The sequence below is a fragment of the Ciona intestinalis genome, chromosome 3 (assembly GCF_000224145.3).
Source record: "Ciona intestinalis chromosome 3, KH, whole genome shotgun sequence".
Classification (NCBI taxonomy): Eukaryota; Metazoa; Chordata; class Ascidiacea; order Phlebobranchia; family Cionidae; genus Ciona; species Ciona intestinalis.
In genome coordinates this window covers 5195921-5213895 of record NC_020168.2, presented here as the reverse complement: position 1 = coordinate 5213895, position 17975 = coordinate 5195921, and the positions used below count along the sequence as shown (strand labels likewise).

Genomic DNA, 17975 nt, shown 5'->3' with positions numbered 1-17975 from the left:
TTTTATTATGAAGATTTATGAAGATTTTGGTGTGCCGTTTTTACCGAGGACAATTTGATACATTGAAGTCTGAAAGTGCACGAATATAAAGTTGAGAACCCATTTTTGTCATGTACATTTTAAAAACTTACACAGAATAATTTTCCTGGATTTGTATAATAAAAAGCAATTACATGTTCAGAATAAAAAACGATTGAGTCCGCAACTATAATTTTAAAGCATATAATTCAGAAAGAACTTACTGATTCCATAAAAAAAGATTCCATAAAAAAACTTCCAAAATATAACACCAGACCAAAAATTATATTATTAAATCACTCTGTATTGGTAGAGAACCGACAGACTTCTAAATAAAACAAAGCCTTCAGGTTTTTCAAAACCCCAAAATCCTGTTGCTAGTGTGATATGAACTTTTATTTTTAAAACTTTCTGCAAGGAATGGAATTGTATCGGTGTCCGACTGGATGACCAGGATCTGTTTGACTGGATGACCGCAACAAACAGGACTTTGTTGGGACGTGGATTTATAGGTTGTTGCCTGGAAAAAATAAATACAAAAATATTAACACAATAATTCACGGAAACCGCAAGTAAAAGGATTGTTTATTGGTATCCCCAAAAAGAGTTTCTGAATTGCATAAATAAAGTCTTTTGTTAGCGGTCCTTGGTAAGTCCCGATGTCTGTGTAGAATGTAGATAGTCGCCTGTTCCAAGACAATCTGCAGTTAAAACTGGTTTGCTCAAGATTTGTTTAAACATCAAAGACGAGGATTTAATAACAGTAAGAAAGTAGACCTGTTATATTTGGAGACTTTATCGGAAATTCATTTTCTCGGAAAATGTTAGCATATGTGTTTTGAACATGTTTTTCCTGTTGGGTTTATTTTTTAAACGGTAAAAAGCTTAGACGAAGCATGGAAAAAACATACAAAAAAAATTGACGAAATCTGTAAAAAAAGCATTGGACGAAAGATTTGTTTTACACGTGAGAATTTTCAGGTTTTGTTACAAAGTGCGAGGCATGCGATCAAGAGAGCATGTCGTATATTGACGTAATCGCACAGCGCACATCTGCTTCTAGTTTGGTCGGTTTCTTGTAGTTGTACACCGAGTGTTGACTGGTACACATATTGGTGACGACAATGCAGCACCCTGAATCGACTTATGAAGCGGAGCTCTCAAGACTGCCACAGCTATACGGTGTAAAGTAACGTCGGGAATGTGGAGGAAAGGAGCAAATACAGGGAATAATGACGGCTTAGTCTGCATTAGAAAATATTTAAACCAACTTCAGTGGTCGGTTATGGCACTTACACAGAGCTTCCGACATGGTATATGATATTTCCTAAAATTTTAAAGCCTCTTGCGTCTGTAGACCAAAGAGCGTAAACGGGTTTTAAAGTGCGGATCGACCACAGCCAGGTCAACAGCGGGCGCCAGCATATAAGAAAGGCGAAATAGCTGCTTCGTATAATGGTTGTCTTGACACACGATTAAGCCGAGCCGTCAGATGATAAACTTATATTTCATACTTTACTATTAATTTGAAAAAAAAAACACGAAAACACGGACAAAAACAGAGATAAAACATCGAATATAACACGATTTAAAAAGGCCGAATCTGGTCATTTTATTTTATGTTGAAGAGAAAATATAAAATCGCATTGAGAAAAAAAGAACTTTAATATACTGTATATAGGAGAAACTCTCTAAAAAGAGGCGGCAAATCAACATATATGGACGGGAACCCGGGCGTGTTTGTCATATACACAAATTATTGAGCGTAAATACGTACCGCGGGGTCGAGCCTACATAGCTACACCCGGCCGCGGAATGCGAGTGAAAATACTACTTACCCATCACCCTGGCCCTTGAAGGTTACATTCGTGGTAGGGTGAGGCCGCTGCCGTCTGGCCTGGAGTGTAGGATGGCCCCGCCTGCCTTTTTGCGTCGCTTTATTGACGCTTGGGATGTTTTTAGGACCCACTATCGTGCCACTCACGCGGATGTAGATGTATACGCGTTTCCTAACGGGATTGTAGTTTATTTAAAACCGGACGAAAATAAATTTTAAATTGGAGTGGATTCTGTTTTGTGTATATAGTGGGAAAGATGGAACACCTCTTCATTTTATTCTCACGTCCCATTTGGTAGTAAACAAAGAACATTCAAAGAATTATAAAACCGTATTCTCACGACTCTCGTAAACCATTTCAGTTGTTTCAAACACTATTATGTGCTAAATGTGTTCCGTCTTCCCCCACCCCATTATAAAAGATTTAGCATAATATTTTTCATTATTTTTTTCGGCTTCTAGGTCATAACCATTAAACATTAGATCTCCGCGTGTGTTGTTTTAAAACACTCACAAACGTAAACAAAATGTCACATTGAAAATCATCTTCTCGTAGAAAATATAAAGCATGTTAGTTAGTGTGATGACGTAGGGCATACGATGACGTAGGACATGTATGCGTAATAGGTGACCTGTGACGTAACACCTACCGATTATTTGACAATGAATGCTTGATTTGTTACGTACATGACACAAAGTATTGTTGTTTTTATCAATATTAACAAGGGCGGATAGTCAAAACATTTTAAACATTATCAAATTTTTGGAATGTAAATATAAATATGTTATTCAAAAACTTTTTTTTTTCATTTCAGTGCTCTTGTACATATGCCGTTTTGGAAATGATTTAATAAAAGTAGGATCTTTCTGTTTTACCTTTATTTAGTGTGTATGATTTGGGGCAGTGATAAAAAAAGATTGTCAGTCAATCGAGATTAAAAGTATGTTATATGACACAAGATATCAAGATTTGCGAGATATATCGACGTTGGTCTGAACTTAACATGAGATGAAGGAGATATAGACGCTGTACTGGAACGAATTAAGGTTGCTACAAAACTACGATCAGTAAACTTTGTTTTGAGAAAAGTTTTAACATGTATAGTGGGGTAGGGGAAGATGGGACACATTAAGCACATAATATCCAAATATCCTAATCGTGTTTTAAACAATTAACAACGCGGTTTATGGGAGTCGTAAGGATACATGATACGGTTTTATCGTTATTTTTCTTTGTTTGCTACCAAATATGGCGAGAAAATGATCACACTAAATACCTTATAAACATTTTTATGAGACGAGAGTTGTAACTGCGTTATAGTTTATTAAAAGGTGATGACGCGATTCTGTTCTGTGGGGTAGAAATATAGAAATGTATCGATTACAAGAAAAAGAAATCTGATAACAAGGTAACAAGTCATTGAATGTAAAATCAAATAGATGGACGCGTTGGGTAATGTTTACAGTTTGAAACAAACACCCGTAAGATCCGTTACAGGATTTATAACATAGACAATCATGTAGCAGTTGTGATTTTATAGTTCAGTACAAACTTTGTTTCGGGGAATGAATGAAAAAGTGAATTTCTCTGGACATTCGTTACCACCAACATAAGATATACATGCGAGGCGAGACAGTGTATAAAACATTACGCAACCTGCCGGACGACACGTACTTGTTTATGTGGTACAGTAACAACTCGCTTATGTCCAATACTGTTACGGGGGGCAGGACAGTCGTGTCCTTAAGTATATTTCGTGTTTCTCACGGACGTGTATACTGCCCCGATTCTACGCTGGGGGCAGCGGCTCGGTGATAACTGGGGCAGATACTATCGTGATATCGTGCGAGGACTAAGTCGGTGTTGCTATCTAATTAAAATAGACAGAAAAATACGGGATTTAAGGTAGTTTTATAATTTAGTAACGATTTACATTTTTTATTAATTAATAAAAAATTTGTCAATTTTATTTTTATTGAAATTTTGGGATATGCTTTATAATCTATACGGGATGTAGGTGCGTTTTTTTACAAGTCGCAAAAATTCACGGAGTTTCGTTTATCATTAGAGTATGAATAATCTTGTAGAAGTATAAACAACAAAGGGGGCAATTTGTGCTATCTGTTGCACCAAATACACATGTATGCGGTGCCCGGTTGCCCGATCAGGTTAAGTTACTGTTTATGGTAAAAACACACGACAGACTTTTCGCTTTCGCTGATGGCAAACAATTTCTTTGACGAAATCTAAGGTAGTGTTACATTAACGAGAGTCGGTAATAGAAGTGTAATAGGGAACAGAAAACACATTTTAAGCTTTTTTTATAGAAATATAGTAGGGTGGTGGAAGATAGGACACCTTAGCACGTCCTTAGCACATAATAATATCCAAATATCCTGATCGTGTTTTAAACAATTAACAACGGTCTGTGGAAGTCGTGGGGATACGGTTTTATAATTCCTAGAGTGTTTTTTTGTTTGCTATTTACTAAATGTGTCGAGAAAATGGTATGAGAGGGTGTCCCATCTTACCTTACCCCAACGTATGAAAATTTCAAGGTAAAGTAATAGAAAAGGCAGCAAAGAATTTCAAAATATAAAGAGGCTTTTCTTTTTAGTTTGTTTGGTTAAAAACAATTTTCTTTGAGGAATTTTTCGTTCCGCTTAATCGGTTTGACGTCAGGAGGTTATTAACCGACAGCAGTTTGTATTAAACTGGGAAGAGGGGGTTCTACTGTCTGTCATCGGTACAAGATCCTGTCTTCGCCTTCTACCCTTATCTTTTAAAAAGCGACATTAAAAAGTAGTGTTCGTCGTGAGACGTGTATATATAGTAGGGAGTCCTTAAATTCGTCGAACGCAGTTTCGTTTTCGATCGTATTTTCGTGGTTTTGTCGCGTTTTTCCTTTATCCGAGCGCCAGCAAAAAATGGTAGTAGTACGCGGCCAGCCGTCGTAACAAAAACCGGGCCGTTCGGCAGTTGACTGTTCGGTTTTCCAACTGAACTTGAAAAGCACTTGAAAATTTAGATTTGAAAGTTTGTTTAGATGAGTGCTATATAATATAACGAGTGAGTGTGGCTTTGTTGGGAATTCGAGATAAATGCAGATTATAATTAGACTTCAAATTAAGTCATATACTACTAGTGTGTTATAGTGCTGAAGTGTTTAAACAATTTGTTTTTACAAAAAAGTGTAATATAGCCTAACAGTTACACCTGCAGCTATACGGGTGTACGCGTTAAGTTTTGTGGATCAGTCTATGTCCTATAGTATAAATGAAAAAATCTGCCAATACTTCTTGGTATAAAAAGTTAAAAACGCAAGTATTTTCAAAACAGATACAATTTTCTGTCTAAATTTTGTTATTTTCAAACATAGATATCTTCGACGACGGGTGAGACCCCCGCAAATTAAAAACCAAAAGCTGCAAAACTAGACTCTGATTTTAGACGGAAATATATCGACTTTTACGTTTCAAACAATAAGTGGAATATTTGAAAACATGAAGAAAACGACCATTTTCACAGGATTGCTCTTCGCGGTTATTTCAACGACGGTTGCTTTTAGCACCCGAACCAATAAGTCCGCGTCCTCTCCTGTCACTTCTGTTCCTACGCGGTCCAAGAGGTGCCCACGAGCGTGCCAATGTACTCCAAGTACCCTGACTGTGGAATGCGCTTATCAAAATCTCTACCGAGTTCCCTACGGTGAGCCGCATTAATATTTGACATCTATTGATTTTGATACTGACATATTTTATGCGTGTATAAAATTAGGCATATATACACCAATTAATGGGTAATTATATAGAATATGAACAACATTTTTGGATATGCGTATTGCTAGGGTAAGATGGCCCGTGTTTTCGTTCTCCTTTATCGTTCAATCTTGGAGTAAATAAAGAATATGTACAGAACAAAATAAGTTTTCTCACGACCATAAAAGAACGCTGTTAATAATCATAAAAGAACGCTGTTAACACGAACATGGGTAACCGGATATTAAATGATCTACACATATACAAAAAAGCCATGTCAAATATAACCGCCAACGTTAAACGCGTTAAGATGACGCAGGCAAAAAATCTCGGGGTGAAATTCTTCTCAAGTTTAAATCGTCCGGATATTTCGACATGACGTAACATGGGTTTAAAATAATTGTTCGGAAGTGGGCTCGGTACATCGGTAGCGATTCGATTGTGAAAAACCAGTGATTTGGATTAGGTGAGCTACGGCGACTTAAGGAGATTATACGTTGAACAAGAACGGATAACCCATATGAAACCGAATACAACAGATATTTTAAATTTCCGGGTCAATTCGTGTCGATAAAAATGCAATATTCTATTGGGAAAAATATTTTTTTTTATTACGTTAAAATGTCGATCAAAGAGCTCATATTCAATTTGAAGTAAAGATGTTTTAGTTGATTGGGTTACTGTGCAAGATTATTAAGTTTCTGCGGTTTGAAGGTTTATCTCGGTCGTGATCTGTATAAATTTTAGGTTCCGGTAGGGATTAAAGTGTTTTCGACAATAAAGTTGGAAATGAAAGCTGTGTTTTGTTAGAAAGAGGTTACGGGCAAACTGTGCTCAACTTTCGGTCGCTTGTGGGTGTGTCTTGTTTACCTCCGTGTTTGTGTGTTCGCCAAAATTGAGCTTGAGGTTTACTGAAAAGTGCTGAAAAAATAGAAGTTTTTTATAACAACGATAAATCAAATTTTGCGCACTTATTGTAAACTCTTTATGGCTGTAAAAATGGCTACATATATAGTAGGGTGGGGGCGGACGGGACCTTTAGTGCATACTATCCAAATATTCTGATTACGTTTTAAACAATTAACAACGGTATATGGGATTTTAACGGTAAATGGGAGTCATGGGGATGCGGTTTTAATAATTTTTTGAAAGTTCTTTGTTTACTGCCAAATGGGACGAGAAAATGGAATGAAACAGTATTCCATCTTTTCCCATTCTACTATAAAAAACGACGACACAAAGATTTAGGTTGCTTGCGTGCGCTGCGAGCCTAGATCTCACGGCCCATCAGTGTACAGTATTTAGCGCGCATGCCTCGCATTTTTACTTCGAAGTTCCGGCATATTTTAACGGGTTCGGCTCTCAAAGAAAATAGGGATAACGGTCTCGGACAATTTGAAATAATGACGTAGTGAAGTACGCGACAACCACGTGATCGATGACCGGAAGTAGAAATGACGTGTCAAGTGGGGTTAGGTTAATTGGCCATGGGCTAGTTCTGGTGGGTACGTATGCAAACGTCTGTGAAGTGGCGACCCCGACGCCAGACAACGCCTTAGACGTGTCATACCAGTGTAAAGACTTTGCGATCACGTTTGTGGGGTAAAAATAACCGACTGTGTGAATTTTCTACTGTATATAAGCAACTAAAGCCGAGTATTGAAAAAATTACATGGTTGCTCTGCTAAGTACACAATGCGACAAATCCGCGTATTATGGAAGGATTATTTAACTTAACGGTTCAGTGCCATGGTTGAAAACAACCGCTATGATGTTTTCAAGCCGAAAGTACTGTTTTTAAATCCCGGTGGTTTGTAGCGCAAACGAGTGTTACAGTTTATTGGAAAGAAAAAGTGGATGAGACAAAATTTATGTAATCAACCGTAGTTTATAACATGATATTTGCTCTGTATGATATGTAACTTGTACACGGCTGATTCGGGTGATTTTGCTGCTTTCTTTACTTTCTTGATAAATACCAATCGCTGCACGCAAAACAGACAAGTCAGAACTGAGTGATGAACTGTCTTGAGCGATGGGTTGAAATCTATTAGAACCGCGCAGGTGATTAGAGCAGCGTTAGCGTCCAAATCTGATGCACAAATCACCTGGTTTGAAGTGAAGTAATCTCTCCTTTGACGTAGATGGGGGCGGAGCTGGCACAAGGTGTAAATTGTATTCTACCGCGTTTACGCTTGACTGTGCACACGATTTACGAGCCTAGACCGCAATTATTGCGGGTGGGTTACGTCTGCTGTTAACCTAACCTGGGAGCTTGCCTGTGCACCTGCCACCCATGCAGTTAAAGCCCTGATTGAGGTTTTCAAGTAAACAACGAAAGTCTGAGAGGCAAAGAAAACTATTATGCAAAGTACACCAGATTCTATACGCCAACCTAAAAGTTTTTGTAATTTGATTTCTAAAACACGAAATAGCTCCGGGGATATAACAAAGCATTACCGGATCTCTTGACATGGGCCGTTTCATTCTGATTGACTGACAGGGCTGCACGACGTCGGGCGTTCAAAAGGCACGTCTGTCTTCTCTTTAACTTGACGCTCGGCGGGCGGTATATGCATAATGCACAAAACTTTACATAAAGGGGCATTGTGGGCCAGCAATCGATTGCTAATCTGACGAGGAATTCGCAAACGATTTATTTTTCGACTGAAGTTTACAAACGTCAGTCACAGCTTAGAGCAGTTCAATCAAGGTTACACTCAATAAATTATTTGCCAAGTTTTTTATTATCAAAATCATACAACAGTATCCAAACGACCCTAAATAGCGTTGTTAATTTATAAAACATGATTATGAAATATGGGATTGTCTTTTAACGGTAGCCATCTTACCCCGGACGATACTCTACCGGCCTAGAGATTTTCCAATAGTTTTGTTCTTTATGTATACAGTACCGTGGAGTATAAGATGAAACACAACGGTCTATGGGAGTCGTTGGGATATAGTTTTATAAATTTGTTCATTGTTTTACCAAATGGGACGAGAAATAGAATGAAAATACGTCTTTCCCCACCCCGCTATATGTATTTTCCAATAGTATTCGGTTTTAACATGCAATATACACTGAACGTTAAAATAAAACGCAGTTTTTCGCACCCAGGAATACCGAAATGGACTCGTACTCTGATCTTAACCGGCAACCGAATCTCGGTTCTCCCAAACAAAACATTTAGACGGTTGGTTCATTTAGAAGACTTAGAAGTTGATGGAAACGAAATAGAAACGGTTTCGGATCGGTAGGTTTCACTTGTTGTTGGAATTGTGTTTCTATTCCTATACATTATAATAAACGTCTGGAAAAAAGAGCATCAAATTTTGTGGTAGAGGTGAAATTTGGGGTTAATTTTTAAGAAAGGTTTTATTTTTAGAAATATCAGAATTACCGAAAAAACATAACGTTATATGATTACGATAAAGTTTAGGCTGGATTTTTTAAAAATCACTTTTCAGGGTAATTCGAAAACTGAGGAAACTTCGAAAGCTCAATCTGTCTTCTAACAAACTGGAAAGCATTTCACCAACCTCGTTAAATAAGTTGGGTAAACTTGAAACCCTGCTGGTGAACAACAACAAACTCGGCAAGTTGTCAATTTCAACTTTTAGCGGCCTTCAACGTGTTACTGAGGTAAGTGGCAACCCGTTATACGGACCACCATGCTAGCACAACCTGATTAACTTGAACTGATGGACGTCTATCACTACACAGATTGATCTCAGTAATAATTTACTTCAAACGCTTGAAGTTGAAATGTTCGAAAACTTGCACGAACTAAAGGAAGTCTATTTTCACGGCAACCGATGGCACTGCGACTGTCAGCTGAAAAACGTTGAACTTTCTTTAAGAAACAGAAACATCAGAACCGGGTAAGTGGGTAGGAGCGCGTACGTAACTTTAAAGAAAAAGATCATCTTAATATTTAAGATCGCGAGCACTCTCATGTGCTCAATAAATGTATATATCTTGTTATTCTCGCATGGCGCGGGGCAACGGCAATCTTTACACCACGGTCCACGGGTGTTCTGTTTCAGAACATATAATTTCGTTGCGAGTTTTATTCACAAAGTTACATTTAAAACATTCGCTTGCTTATGTGTGATTTATGCAGGTACATGGTTTGCGACTCGCCTAGTGCATTGACCAAACACCATCTTCGAGACGTAGCGAGCAGTTCTGTATGCGGGCCAGACTCCCAGCGATTGATTTCTATTCTCCTTGGAGTTTTCTCTGGTTTGGTTACCGTTCTATTTGCCATATTCATGTGTAGACGGAGAACGGCAAAAGGAATCGAGGCTTCTGAAACCACAGCGTCTGACAAAGCGGCAGTAGCTGAGAGCGAAGTACATGCTGATGATACGTTTTCAAGATGCAGCATTATTTCGGAAGAATCCAACCGAAGCGACTTGTTCGTTGCAGCTGATCTTCTCGGCTCTCCAATTGAAATTAGAGTAGATGTCCTCAAGCCATCGCCTGCATTTAAAGGCATCGACGATTCAAGCAGCGAAAGCGATTCAGAATCAGTTTCCAGTCAGCCGCCGCCGTACGAACACGACTTGAAAACGAGCACTGATGATGTACTGAAAGAAAAATGATTCCACAAACGTCTAAACATACATGACGAGAAGTACTTCTAGTAGGGCAGAAGAGTACACCTTGGTACATTTTCGTTTTTAAAACAGTAGTTTTCAAAGAAAAGTTGTACTTTTACAACCCGACAAAAAAGCCTTTTGTTCCTTAACTGAAAGTTCGTTTTCTTGCCACGCATTCCACCAACTTTTCTCGAACAAAGCGTTTCGAGTTTATTTATTTTTCGACTTTTCTTTGTACAAAGATTTCCGTAGTTTTTCTTACGTAGTGATTTTAATGTGTTTTTTTTTTACCTTGACCAAATGACCACGGCAAACACGCATGCGTGTTCGAAGTAGACATCTTACAACAGTAGCCTAATTTTGACGCTAAGTTTTTCTATATATTTTACATCTCAATTCTGAAGTAGACCTTTCACTTTATGCATTTTAACCGAATATTCTGCCTGCCTTTGCTATCATCAAACCTTGTACTTTGATCCGATGAAAAATTTCTTCACATTCTTCAATCTGTATAGTGTTTGACATAGAGTAGAATATATTCTAACGATTTATATATAAATGTATATCGCGTTCGATAGCAACCTTTTAAACGGGTAAAGAAATGTCTTGAGAATAAAGTAAAAAAACTCGTATGTGCCTTTGTAGCAGAAAAATACAGAGAATACAGTTTTGAAACAAAAATAAAAACGATATATGAAATTTTGTAACATCTTGGAATAAAAGTCACTAGTAAGGACCTTTTTTAAAAAACAAAAATTATTACAGCAGCTTCGACTCACTACTGCCACCTTAAGGAATCAAACACTTGAATGACAAAGTGGGCACGAGAGCCTGGAATTCATTTCTTGTGACATTGCACTTCGTTTGCATGTCGTGCATGTCCAGAACTCGTAATCTAATATTGGTCGACCAGTGACAAGGCACACTACGATGTTGCTGAAACATAAGAATGTTAAAAAGAAACTGAATGAAACAAATTATTAAGTAAATATAATGAATGAATTGTTTAAAGCTGAATGAATAAATGTAACTTTCTTTATCCTCGCATGACAGTCGTTATCACATGTGTGTTCTGTTTCATACACTTCGTGCCAGCTTACGAGTTAATCATGTATGTTACTTTGTGGGTGATTATTTTTGTGACGATTTTTTATGTGTGGTTATTAAGCTGGACAACCCAGTTGAGGTGTATAAGTTACAAAAGTAAAAACAACTCACTCATCCTTCATATCCAGCTCTGGTTTATGTCTCTGGTCTCGTGGTTCATGTCTTTGAGAAAAATTAAACTTTACCATTACATTAATGTTACATGCAAACATAAGTTTAGAAAGTATACGAAAAGTTTATAGAGAATATTAAAAAAAACAATGAATAAATCACCATTTAACCTGATAGACATGACTTGAATACTACATTAAAGCATAGGTCAATAAACAAATTGTTATAATTTTTTTTTATAAAATACATTTATCTGACAGCACCAGGTTACATAACAGAAGTATTATTGTTATTAAGTTGCTAAGCATCAATTAGGAAAGATGAGAAATAAAAAAATGAAAAATCAATTTTCAAGATTTTCACCTCAAATTCTCGATATACAACTTCTAAACTTGAATAAATTGCTACGCATAAATTTTGGAATGAAGGCTAAAACATTGAAATCAGATTCCAAGATTTTCATTTTAAATTCACAATACACACTTACTTTGAGAAAATATCCATAGCCAGCGATTGATAAGCTTTCCTGTCACTTTCATTAATATCTGTGCTTGTTTCAAGTTTAATGAATGCCTTGGAGCAAATGGCGTACGATCTGTTTGTAGCTGATGTGACAGCAATAAGCGAATACACACGATTCACATCAATGAAGTCATCATAGTCAGATAAGTGACTTGCTGTGGTGGGGAAATGAATGTTATGAAAAATATGGGTTTAGTTTAAATAAATGTAACTTATTTATCCTTGTGAGACAGGCAACAACAGTTGTTCAAACACCTCATGTTCACTTACGAGTTACCACATGTGTAACTTTGTGGATGATTTTTTTAGTATATGTGGCTAACAATTTAAACAACCCATAAGCTAGATCTTGAGCAATTGCTGTTTTACCCAAGGACATATCCCTCCTCTTATGGTAACAGCACCAAGCCTTGAACCCCCAACCTCTTAGCTATGCCAAGACACCAGTTGCAAAAAATACTTTAATTCTCAAATATGAAATTTTTGAGCCTCAAACTTCTAACCTCTGGGCTAGAACAATGCATGCTAACAGAACTCACTATGCCACAGCGCTAAACTTTTTTTAAATTTTATCCCCAAACTTCACCTGTGCACATAGCAGGATCCACATAACCTTCATATAGCTGACGTTGGGCAAGAATATAGAAATGATACGCTTCAGCGCCTCTCCATGCTTGGCCGATCACTCTCGCATCACCTGCTTCGTCCTCAAAGTCGTTCAACAACAACGAACCCTGCGTGTTAGGAATGTACCAGGTTCAAAACCCTGCTTGGGTAGTTTTAATACAAACATAACAACTCACTGGAGGATGGTTTTAGTTTTAAATTAAAACATAAAACTGGATGCAACTATGACATATATATATATATATATATATGACTATATGAGCTATTGCTTTTGTATTTAAAACATTTTTTTGCATCATAAGTCTAAGAGTCATGTATGTAAGACATACCGAAGGCTTCGTAGATTTTTCTCTTGATTTCTGGTGATGTTTTTCAACCAACAAGGCAGCAAGGACATAAATCTTCTTTAACTGTATAGGAGATGCTCCGTTTCTATGAGATAATGGTTTTTTCTTTTGATAATACCAACTTAAGACGAGGCTGTAGGACCTCACTCTCACAATATAAAATATACATAAAGAATACGATATACATAAACTACCAAAACATATATTATTCTCTTTTTTATATTAAATAATTTTTACTTACGCTTCTTCTTCCTTAGCAATCTTGAATAACAACTTAGCAGCCGAAACAAAACGATTCGCTTTCCTGTATAATTCAATAGCTTGAAGAATGTTATCTTTTTCCAAGAGATGTGCAGCATATTTAGCAAGGAGAGGATCTATATCCTGTAACATGCATGACATAATATTATTATAAACTGGTGCATGACGCATGTAAGTTCTGGATATACAAGTCAAAGAACCTCAAAACTGTTTCTTAATCCATTTAATAGTAAATAAGAAAAAACAACAATGAAATACTGTACAAATTAGTGAATTAATTCCTAATATGATACTAAAGACATTTTGAAAAAAAATGTACATTTTGCTGTGTATATTTAAAATAAGTTATGAAACAATATGAAAATTAAAATTGTGCTTTGTTAGTAGAGAACCAATACTTACTTTAACATTATGCTGCTGTGCAAGTTCCACAGCTTGGCTCCACTGGTTGAGATAAACACAAGTATCTATCGCATCTTTGATCCGGTTGCATTTACAGAAAGCAGAGACAGCTTGTTCACACATGCCGACCATTCGGAACATTTTGGCCAATTCCTGACGATTAGAAAACAAATATTTTAAAATTAATAAACTGTCACAAGCAAAAAAAATTAAACAAATTTTAGTGTGGAACACATATTAAAATGTACTCTGAAACTGGTGATTCCTGTTTCTGTATGGGTAAGGTCTTGACAATGAGGCATATGTTACCGCAACACCCAGAATTTCCTAATATTTAGAACTAAAATCCATGGCCAATCTTAAGAGCAGATTTTATGTTTACTAGCCAAATATTTTTTGTATAAAACTATTTTAATCAGTTAAAAACCCATCAATCAAAAATTAAGGAGTTCATCCAAATAATAATTCAAAGATTTATTTTACAAGTGACCACATATATGTAAATATTCACCGGTAAAACTTTATGATTATCCGGTAGAGTGTCGCATAGTTCGGACATTGAATCATAATCCTCCAACATAAAATAACATTCAGCGATTCTCTCCTGGTTTCCACCCTGTTTGTAATATGAAGCAGCATTTTTCCTGAAAAAGTAAAACATAGAATATATATCTTATAAAACAATCAAACATATATAAAAGTGTATTTATTTTAAACACTTTAAAAATTAAAAAGTATAAAACTAAAATAGTAAAAAAAACAAGAATTCCACAAATTATTTATTTGTCTCAATATAATAAACTTTAAAAAAAAACAATTTATGTTTCATTGAAAATACACAAAACCACTAGTCGCATCTCACCATTTTTGTCGATCAGCATAATAATCGCCAATAGCATTCCATGCTTGAAGTAACTTCTTATCATCAGCACCACCACTTCCACTTTGTAGAAGTTGTACGACACGAAACCAATCTTCAAGTTTCATTCGTAACTCAATGGCAAGGTCCCTGGAACAAAAATAAATAAGATTTGAACACAAACAATAATAGCATAAGATGTGGGCATATGTGTTCTTGGGAAAAACGCATAACTGCAATTGTCCCAACCAGTGGTCATTAATGGGTTGTATGAATTATTAAAAAAACAGTACCATTAAAGTAACATTCATGGTAACTTGTAAGCAGGCAGAAGGTGTATGGAATAGGAAACCTTTGGTATAACGACCACATAACCACCAATCAGGAATGTGTAAAATGCTCAACTTATAAAGTTACCTTCTATCCATATCAATGTAAATTTTCTCTGCGTCTTCAAATCGTCGAAAATATGCCGCGATCTCAGCTAGTTTGAGTGGTTCACTGTGTAGTTGTGCCACCCGCTTACTCAACCTGATTCCTTGGTAATCTTTACATCGAACAAACGCATGTTCTGCTACTTCTAAGTTAAGTTGATCTAATGCAGCTTCAGCAAGCAGTCTCCTGTGTGGGATCAAAATACATAGTTTTACAAATTTTTCAATTATCTTGGCATTTTACACAATCATAAATGTACATTAAAAAGATTGGTTGAATCACAGAGGAAAAATGCTACTTTGTGAATTAAAGGGACCCATAGTCACATACCGTGTAAAAGTTAAACGATAACACATAATAAACTATGTTTTTGGTCTTTTTATTTCACTTTTTTGGAATAATGTAAAATAACTTAAAAAAATCTAAAATGTATTGTGTAACGAACATAGATTTATTAATGCAATTTAACCGTCAGGACTAAAGACATACTGGATAACATTAAATTTTACAAACAATTTTGCGATTATGGTTGATACCACTACCCACCATAGTCTAGGATGAGGATTATCATCAACAAACTGAGCGGCGTCTTTCATCCCTACTGTTTGTATCAATGTCCTCGTGTCACGAAGTGATTTGACTTCCAATTCAATCAAATCATCCGTGCTAGGACTGTCCGGGTCCTGGCACAGATAAAAAAAGCAAAAATAAAATATGCCCGTTTGTTTGTCGATTGTCACAAACTATGTAATAATACACCAAAACTAGAAACTTCACTTGTAAATATTCTACTTTACCTAAATATACTTACTTTTAAGGAAATCTTAATATTGAAATACATTTTGTTGCTACTAGGCATGTAATACTTGTTTTGTAAAGTAGCTTTTTCGGCATATATTTGAGCTTAATATTGGTCCATTAACTTTGAAGATGAGGTTAGCATAAAATAAAACAAACTTTACCTTGTGTATTTCATCCAACAAAACAGATCTTATTTCCAAATCACTGAAGTCACATATGTATCCTGAGCATTGAAGTGGTTCCTAGGGAAAAAAATGTTAAAAAAACAAAACAAAACTATTAAAAAAATTTAAATTAAAAAGGATAAAAAAAAGGAATAAAAATTAAAAACAAAAATATTAAAAAAAAAAAAACTTTTTTTTGTTGCAAAGTGTTGTTGCAATTAAACAAAGTTAAAAGTAATCCCACCAAACATAAAGAAAAATTGTTGATTGTAGAAGACACTTACCTCCGGATCAAGTCCACGGAAGATATACATCCTCGTCTTCTCCATAATAGCGATGAGTTCAGGATTATCATCGGCCCACTTCATGTCCCACGCATCTTTACGTTCCAACCTTAGATGCTCGCCTATCATCTGGATCAATGGGATAATATAATGTTAAGAAATGTAGGACGTATTCAACTGCATGTATTTTTATATTTAAATGATGATTTAAAAAAACTATTTAAAAAACAAAATTTTATAAAGAGTTTTTTAGAGGTAAAAAAATGTTTACTAAAAAAAATTTAAATAACAATTTTAAAAAAAATTGCAAACAAAATCTTTAAAAAATTTGTGATGAAAAGCCTTTTCGTCCATAAAGCCCATTTATGCAGTTGTGTAAAAAATAATAAATTATTAAGCAGCATTGTGGACGTGACAGTATATAATTTCACCTCTTGTCCGTGTTCATCAGTTATAACAACATCGAGATCAAATATTGAAAACACACCTCCAGTATCTATAATTGATAACCTCCTAAAATATAAAAAAGTTTTCAATTTAATCATATTTTTACAAAAGTTATTACTATATTGACAACATAGCACAAACAGTACAGCATTAAACAAATTTCACAAATTACCCCTCCAAAAAAGTACTAGTTTAACTGTATAGCAAAAAATGTATAATTGCAAGGTTTAAAAACTTACGCAGATGTGCAGTTCAATGCTAGTTGTTTAGGTTCACATGACACAGCATATCTGTGCGTTAACTCTAGATTAGGAAGCGTGTATCGTTGTAAGGTACCACTCTCTCTGGCCTATAAGTTAAAAATATTTAATGTATTATTTTATGAGTGTGATAGGCTTATAGTTCCATACCAGTATATGGAGCAGAGCTTCTCAAAATATGTGGTTTGGTACGATGATATAAAAATTTATGAAAATCAATACAGATTGACAGCATAGTGAAGAAGTGATGCTTAAAAGGTTCAAGAACCATTAATATTATTCAAATAACAAACATACCACAACTAGAAGTCTGTCAGATGAAGTGATGGCACAAATTGGATCCTTTGTTGGCTGTAATGAATAAAGGAGTGTAACAACTTTTTATTCTATTTTCTTTTCCTATTTGCTAGTAAACAAAATATTTTTTTAAAAACTATAAAACCTTATCCTCAAAACTCCCATAGACCGTTGTTAATTGTTTAAAACACAATCAAAACATTTAGATATTATGTGCTAAAGGTGTCCATCTTATCTTACCCCACATTACTGCATTATTATTACATGTTAACTTACAGCTTGAGCAGCTTTAAAGTTGAGATAATCAGCTTTAGATTGAGGTTTGTCATCATCAATGTGGAAGAGCCTAAAAATGGAAGAGTTGGTAAAACTTTCCATGACATCACAGAAAATTTTCACTCACCTCTCCCTGTTGTCCTTGCGTGTTGTTGAGGTCACAATATGTGAGAGACCAAGTGCACGTGATGTGGTGTACTGCCATGAGTATACTGCTTCACGGGAGGCTGCTATCACGTGAGTTGCGGTCATAGTGAGAAAAAGTGGCTCTGAAAAGCACAGAAGAAATAATTAAAATAATTTAAAATAAAACACACACAAAATTTAATATTTATTGCCTGAAGAATCAAAAAAGACCATAACTATCACAAAGCATCACTAGAGTAAAACAGTGCCTGTTTTAAATAGCTGTACGTGAGCTTTGTAGCTACAAACTGGTTAGGGCTTCCCAAGATGGTACCATTTTGGGTGAATTTAGTGTCCTATTTAATTATTACACTATCCTTAGTGTCCGGCGTCGTGGTATAGTGGTTAGCGTGCCTGCCTGTAACCC

General features: G+C 35.8%; 2 protein-coding genes across 2 annotated transcripts in view; one reads left to right on the top strand and one right to left on the bottom strand.

Moving 5' to 3' along the window:
* The first annotated feature begins 5240 nt into the window (after nt 1–5240).
* LOC101243539 (leucine-rich repeat-containing protein 26-like) lies at nt 5241–10398 on the top strand. The gene is made up of 5 exons (XM_009859875.3): nt 5241–5564; nt 8736–8871; nt 9086–9260; nt 9342–9499; nt 9742–10398. Exons 1-5 carry the CDS (start codon nt 5360–5362, stop codon nt 10223–10225), a joined length of 1158 nt encoding a protein of 385 aa, XP_009858177.1. The 5' UTR covers nt 5241–5359; the 3' UTR covers nt 10226–10398.
* A 336-nt stretch (nt 10399–10734) lies between these two features.
* LOC100185035 (WD repeat-containing protein 35) overlaps nt 10735–17975 on the bottom strand; it is a 13015-nt gene continuing 5774 nt past the window's right edge. Inside the window, exons 12-29 of the mRNA XM_009859769.3 lie at nt 17550–17691; nt 17423–17492; nt 17147–17200; nt 16829–16938; nt 16574–16655; nt 16143–16271; nt 15856–15936; nt 15440–15576; nt 14876–15079; nt 14462–14608; nt 14111–14243; nt 13600–13752; nt 13178–13320; nt 12919–13021; nt 12549–12696; nt 11928–12117; nt 11441–11491; nt 10735–11158 (exon numbers count right to left, since the gene is read on the bottom strand). Coding sequence (XP_009858071.1) covers nt 11020–11158; nt 11441–11491; nt 11928–12117; nt 12549–12696; nt 12919–13021; nt 13178–13320; nt 13600–13752; nt 14111–14243; nt 14462–14608; nt 14876–15079; nt 15440–15576; nt 15856–15936; nt 16143–16271; nt 16574–16655; nt 16829–16938; nt 17147–17200; nt 17423–17492; nt 17550–17691 — 2216 coding nt within the window. The 3' untranslated portion in view covers nt 10735–11019. The remainder of the gene's footprint in view (nt 11159–11440; nt 11492–11927; nt 12118–12548; nt 12697–12918; nt 13022–13177; nt 13321–13599; nt 13753–14110; nt 14244–14461; nt 14609–14875; nt 15080–15439; nt 15577–15855; nt 15937–16142; nt 16272–16573; nt 16656–16828; nt 16939–17146; nt 17201–17422; nt 17493–17549; nt 17692–17975) is intronic.

Bases quoted from the DNA above. Each gene is read 5' to 3' on its own strand.
- LOC101243539 (XM_009859875.3), top strand. From the start codon at position 5,360: ATGAAGAAAACGACCATTTTCACAGGATTGCTCTTCGCGGTTATTTCA. The intron at 5,565-8,735 runs GTGAGCCGCATT...TTTCGCACCCAG, and splicing joins TCTCTACCGAGTTCCCTACG to GAATACCGAAATGGACTCGT. The intron at 9,261-9,341 runs GTAAGTGGCAAC...ATCACTACACAG, and splicing joins GCCTTCAACGTGTTACTGAG to ATTGATCTCAGTAATAATTT.